This window comes from Limulus polyphemus, unplaced genomic scaffold (assembly GCF_000517525.1).
Source record: "Limulus polyphemus unplaced genomic scaffold, Limulus_polyphemus-2.1.2 Scaffold99, whole genome shotgun sequence".
NCBI classification, from domain to species: domain Eukaryota; kingdom Metazoa; phylum Arthropoda; class Merostomata; order Xiphosura; family Limulidae; genus Limulus; species Limulus polyphemus.
The window spans coordinates 102,437-109,292 of record NW_013665709.1 but is presented as its reverse complement, the minus strand read 5'-3'; the positions used below and the strand labels follow the sequence as shown (position 1 = coordinate 109,292).

The window sequence follows — 6,856 nt, the reverse complement described above, 5'->3', positions numbered from 1 at the left end:
TACAAAACGTAAAATGCTAAACTAAAATTTTGTATGTATTTCCCCATGGATCCAATGAACCTCCATACTAAATTTGATGAAGATCCATCTACAGGGGGCGAAGTAGTGGTAAAAAACACCCATAAACCCGCAAAATACAAAACTGAAAATATGTATGTACCCCCGCATAGAACTAATGAACCTCCATACCAATTTTGGTGAAGATCCATCCTCACCCTGCGAAGTAGTCACATGGACAGACAATACTATTATACCTAAAAAGATAAGTAGTGTCTAAATGTCCTACTTCGTCATTTTTTTTTTAGGTGTCTAGTTATCCTGGATTCGTATCGCATATATTTTCTTAAAAACATGTTATTAGAATTGTACAGATGACTCGTTAAGTGTGGCTCTGACAATGATTTACTGAGACGATAACGAAACAAAGAGTTTTCTTATCCCACTCTTCATTATTCATATAAACAAGATTAGCTGATGTTATTTTCTACTTTTGTTGATTCTATAGTGCAAAAAATATAGTTTGAGTACTTTTGTTTCACAAGAGCAGAAAATATATTACTTGTTTTATTTGTGCGTTACACGGAGTTATATTCTTTGCGGTATGAATTGGTATTGATTATTTACTAAAATTGCTCTTAAAACATGCTTGTTGCGGCGGGAAATTCCGTGAGAAATTGTAATCGCAGATTTGGGGCAAAACCTGAGCAAAAAAGTTGGCTGGGAATTCGTGATAAGTTAACCAACACGTTCATAAACATAAAAATCTTTAAATTGTTCGGAATATTAAAGTTGCATGCTAAACGGGCCTGAAACGTTCTTTTAGAATGAAATACAATTCAAGTAAGGTATAAATGTACTGTACATAGCTGTAAGATTAATATCATTGCAGTTTTACTTGGAAAAATATAGAATGGTGTATTTTAATGCTTAATTCGTGGTATTCTTACAAACGTTTTTTTTTTTTAATTTGCGAAAAGCAGAGCATGCGTCACAAAACGTATTCTTTTATACTTTAGCTACTAAAAAATTTAAAACATTTCGTAACGATCATGTACATAAAGTGAAAATATTCATATATATGTGTACAGATGTAGAAAAAAAAGCATTATTTGACCATAAGAGGCAAATTTGTTTATAGATTTTTCTAATGGAATATTGAGTAAATTGGTAGATTTTAACTGCAATTTCTACGAAACGTTTTTGAAAAATGTAGTTTCACGTGATTTCTTTGAAAATATCTATACATTGAAAATCTTAATTTGAGAAACAAACTAGTAATGAGGGGTTGAAAAACAGCAAAGGTATTCTTTGTATTAGGAACTTTTATAGAAGTAAAACTTAACGGAGATTTATTTACAACTAACAAATAGTACATTGCTGTATTTAATTGTTCAAAACGATATAATATCCTATAATTAAATAGGTCGGAATAGAAGATCTCGAGTCCGGCCTCTTGTTAGCTTTGGATAAAGTGACCAACGTTTAAAAATCAGTTATTTTAAAACCCCAGTGAAAATTAGTATGAAAACAAAACATTTATTACTACTTACGATGTATAATGTCTGTCACGTGCCGAACACGAGGCGCCTACTAAGCTACAGCTAAAGGGCATATTGAACCAAGTGGTTCTTGTTTAAGTCCAAACAGAAAAAAAAAATCTCAGAAAGACAGAATGAATGGAGACATAGTAGAAAGTAACGGCTCAGTTACAGAATAGCTAGGGTGAGAGAGGAGGGGGGGGGTATCTTTCTGGCACCGAACACAGTTAGCTAGGTCAATGCTCTCAAAACAGCGTCGTGAACGATGACTACTGCTACTATTCGGGTTTTAATCTGTTCTGTTCTTCTACTTTCAGTGTCAGCTACTGGCAACAACCCTGGGGAAGGAGAGTTGACTTGTGCGGACAAGAGAAAACTCCCCCAAGTTTCTGAGTGCGAATTGAAACGACCAAAGAAAGATTATGAGAATATTACCATTAGCAATGGAAGTAAAGAAGTTGATCCAGGTTGTGCCGTTTTGGTTCTGGACAAAAAGTCAAAAAATAATGTCATTGCTGATCACGAATTAGGCCACGAACAAGATCAAGAAATGCTAATTGATGATGCATTTCTTCCTTCTCGCAGGCGCGTGCCTCAGTTGTGGAATCCGCGCATGCGTTGGAAAGACGAACGACGTAAGGTCTTAAAGCTATCTCTGAACAAGCTGCGCCGTATCAAAGACCCGGAGATATTTCTGTGTCGCTCAGTTCTCATCAATAATACCGTCAAACATTTACAGAAAGAGATCCGTGAAGAAAAAAATGCCCGCCACCATGCAGTAGGAAGAACAAGTTATATCTTAGGTTCTTGTTCCTCCTCCGCTAACCCAGACTCGTGTGAGCCCCACTCAACATCTAAGAGCTGGAGTTTCGATGCCGAGCCAGCTGACATAATTCCGCGAAAGTCTCTAAGTGATTCGGTTTCATTTTCTTCAGTAAGTAGTACCGAAGAAGGTATTCCTAACTATGATGAACTATTTAATCTAGAAGAAGTTTTGCAAATTGATGAACCTTGTAGACAATCCAAATCTCATGCGGAAACGGCTTCTGGACAGTTAACTGGCTGTTACTCAGTTTCTTGTACGTGCCCAGTTTCCAGCAGCGATAACGAGTGTCCCAAGCACGTTTATTCATCAAGTTGCAGAGGGAAAAACCAAGATGACCGCAGTTCTCGGCGTCCGGCCTCGCCCAACCCATGCGCTACACAGTACCGTATCAATCATGATTCATACCGTTCAGACGCACCATCTCAAGGCACGTCAGTCCTAGACTCAGTTGTGTATCAAAGTTTGTTAGCGTCATTGGAAACGTGAGGTGAAACGAAAAATTTTAAACAACTTTTGTGTATGACAGCTTAAAAATAACCTGTCTTGTGATGCTACAGGATCTCTTACGTTTTCTTTTTCTTCACACAATCTTTGTAATAGATAGCACTTAGGTGGAGACATATTAATATATATCCACGAAAAATTTTATTATTGCTTCACGTTTCCCACGTGTTTGGTTAGGTGTGTGAAGAGAGAGATCGTGAGCTACGATATAGTTTGTTAGCCCGGGAGTATCGGTCCTTTCCATTACGATCAGAACCGATGAATGAACCAACTGTAGAAGCCTTATTTACAGGAAAGCGATTCCTCGCACCATATGAACCATGAAATGTTCACTAGTTTTCACATCAAAACCGGCTTTCCATCGGATACAATTTTCGCACCAGTCTCGCCCTCTCCTGACTTCCACTGACAATAATTAAAAATCTAATTTAGTTAATTTGATTAGTTTATAACTGTAGCATATTTAAGTTTTGAATATATTATATTGATTCTTGTTTGTATTATTAACAACTAGTATTGCTTAGTTTATTTTTTGTGTTGTATCTTGTTAAGTAATCGCCAAATATGTATGTTTCTTCGTTTTCTACCTGAACCGTTTTTTAAGCAACTTATCAAGCAGTTCCAATATTATTTTCTGCTAATGTTGCTAGGTTAGTTCTTTTAACAAGTGAAGAACTCCAACAAAACCTTTTGGCGACACTAATAAGCTCGAGGTTGTGTGAGTTTACGCTACAAGTACGAAGGTGTGTGCTGTCTGCACGATGAGGAAACTAAAATGTCCGTAGATATATATTGGATACACCATTTTCATAATAAATAATTGAAGTAAAATATAATAGTTAAATAAACATCTTTTATGCCCCAGGATATCTCGATTATTTATTTTAATGCACTTTTGGAATTTTGCATTAATACACACGATGATTGGATAACGGCTTAATTCGTTAGGTCGTTATTACTTTGTCTGACAGCAATTCAGATAATTGTTAGTAAAACGCATCTTCAAAGATTTAAAGTTACAGTTGTTAGTATTAGTTAATTTACTACATTTAAGAAATACATTTATTTACGAAGTTACAATTCACCTGTTGTCAACTTATTTTGTTAAATACGTGTTTGTGTTCATTTACCAAAGTAAAGAATTAAAGTTAGATTTGTTTACAAGCTATTACGAGTTATTTTCTTATTTAGCTTTATACGTGGTTCTTTGATTTTAAAACACGAGGTATCTAGTCATACCTATGTTCTATAACGAATCCATATTTTCTGTGTTTCGGTGTTTTTGTTTTCGTCGATTAAATTTAAAAATTACATTTTTCATTCGCAACAACACAGAGTTAGCTAAATCCCCTTCAGTGTTGGAACACCAGACAGAAAATAAATGTACCTTGCTGTTAAATATATTAAGATATTATGGTTAACAGATGTATCTTTGAACTTTCCCAGTAATGCCTATATGTGGCGAACTTCGACTTGCTTACTCGCTTAATGAGGAGGCCTGAAAGAAGTCACGTGATCAACAATGGGTTTTTTTTTTCTACGAGCGCAAAATCTCTCTTGGTTTCGTTAAATATAGCCACCGTGGTCTGAAAAACGTACGCGTATGCATTGTTGTATCTCAGCTAATATGACAGTCTATTTCATGTACGGATGAATATAGAAATCTGAAAAACTGACTAGAGTGTTTAAGAGTGAAAGAAAATAGGAGTGAATTATTATTCTACTTACGGTATTTATAGCAAATGAAAGCAACACACACAGTTTGATTACGTATTGTGCAATCACAACACGTCTTTCATTCATGTGTTTTAAGATGCCACATTTGTTGAATATAAAACAAATTTTCCCCTGAAGAATACAGTTTAAAGAATAATTCAAATAAGGAATGGGTTTTTGTAGGAACTTTCAGCCAGTACACTGTGTGGCAAACATATGTGCTAATTATTAAGTTTGTAAGGAAACAGGAAACAAGTGGGCGCCGCAGATCATTGATACATAACTCCATCTTCCAGCGAGAAGAAAAGAAAAAAAATAATAATACCGTTTTCTTGGGCCAGTCATCAAAGAATACTGGTAAATATTATTTGTTTGATGCAGTTCATTCTTTCAGTTCTTGAATTTTTCGACCCAGTAAATTCACACTTTTCACACAATCCTTTTTTTCAATGAGGATTCATTATCAGCTAATTTTACGTGAACCAGATTCTTGCCCTGTTAATTTATGTTCAACGGAGCCACTGCGTTTTGTTTTTAGTTATATTTTTATTGTTGTTGTCATTTTATGTGTTGTACGTTGTTTATGGTCCTCTCCACTGTCGCAACATAATTGTTATATTGCTGGAAATTATTAATTACCATGGTGTACCGTCAACAGCTTCCTGTTGTATATATAAATTTGGGGCTGTCGAAACTTGTACGAAGATTTTAATGTTATATATTTAGACACTAAAATTTCAGTGTCGTGAGGTTGTCAGTATTCTTCTTTTTTAAAATCTCATTAATATATGAAATGTGTGGTTGAGTTCTGAGAAAAATCGGATTTCAGGTACGCTTAAAATCGGCAAAAGGCATTTGGGAAGGCATGTTCTTAAATTACTTAACCCACAGTTCGTAGAAGTTTATTACAAAGAATAACGTGAAAATAATCATCTGTCGATAGGCATATCTGTTTATCAGTCGAATCTCAGGTTTGTAAGTTTTCGTTTAAAAAAAATGATGTTGTTATGAGGAAAGCCGATAGTATTCAAGGTACTTATTTTCCAAGAAACTTTACAGAGCAGCTCAGATGATGCCGATGCTTTCTTGCCAATGGCTTGAAAAAGTATTTAAAAATTGTTCAATCAAATATTCTTACAGACACTATGTTCCAAGTTGTGCAATGCTCATTTGTTTGTTACTATTAGGCAAGCTGCAATATTCAATTACTAAACCTAAATATGTTTCACCTCTTCATTTATTTTTTGAGAAATAAAAGTATGGTGTTGTTTTCAGTTAAACTCATTGGCTATAGCAGGGAATCATTGTCAGACATGACAAAGTGTTGTTTTTTCATGTATTTTGTCAGCTAACTAAGGAGTTCATTTTTAGCATATCAAGAATTTTTTTTTTCACACTCTTTAAAATAATGGCGTTTGTCTGAATAAGTTTCTTATGCTTTTTGACTATTTTATTTTCTGTATGTGTTACAGGTTTGATAGTTACTGTGAATTTACACTTAATAATTAGTGTATTTTCATACATTAAAGTGTAACACTATAAAGGCTTGTGTTATATTTCTTTATTTTAAACAATTCATGAAGTAAGTTGGAAACCGTTCACCTCCCGTGTGTGTGTGTACATCACGTCAGCGCTCGTCAAATTCTCAATTTACACAGTTTTTTTTTTTTAAAGAAAGTTTTCCGAATTTGACGAAATATCTACCATCATATTATACGGACAGGTGCAGAGAAAAGATAACTATTACATCTTTATTATAAGTTATGGTTTAAAAATATTTTAAATAAAACTGTTTCGTTTTGTTTGCAGTCTTTAATTAGTATTATATAAGGTTAATCTCGTGATCTTACGATATACACAAACTATCCACATTTGAAAGCTTTGTGTAGCCAGCGATTAGATACACAATTCACTTCTACACTTTTATAGTACGGTATTGTTGTCACGTGGGGGTTTTATAGTTTTGCTGCGAGGTTTACTAGAGCACAATATTGATGCTAGCGGCTGGCCGCGATAAACGTTTGTAAATTTTCTATATTAACAGGAATGCGTTATACTAATTATGATAAATAAGTGAATTAAATACTTGTTATAATTTTTGATACTGAAGAAAAGGTTACGCATCCATTCCATCAAGACAATATTACATTTTTCTCTGTGGTAATAATTATGAATAACTGTTGAAAAACAAAGCAGTCGCATCATAATTTGTATTTCATAGTGTTACGTCTCTGTTCGTTAGTTAATTTTCCGTATAATTTCTTCCCGAAGA

At 34.3% G+C, this 6,856-nt stretch overlaps 1 protein-coding gene across 3 annotated transcripts in view; it reads left to right on the top strand.

Annotated features, from left to right (window-relative positions):
• The window catches only part of LOC106469800, a 17,920-nt gene extending 11,821 nt beyond the window's left edge, over positions 1-6,099 (top strand). For all 3 annotated transcript variants that reach the window (XM_022399173.1, XM_022399167.1, XM_013930313.2), the window contains one exon: positions 1,856-6,099. In XM_022399173.1, coding sequence (XP_022254881.1) covers positions 1,856-2,850 — 995 coding nt within the window. In that variant the 3' untranslated portion in view covers positions 2,851-6,099. The remainder of the gene's footprint in view (positions 1-1,855) is intronic.
• Positions 6,100-6,856: the final 757 nt, after the last annotated feature.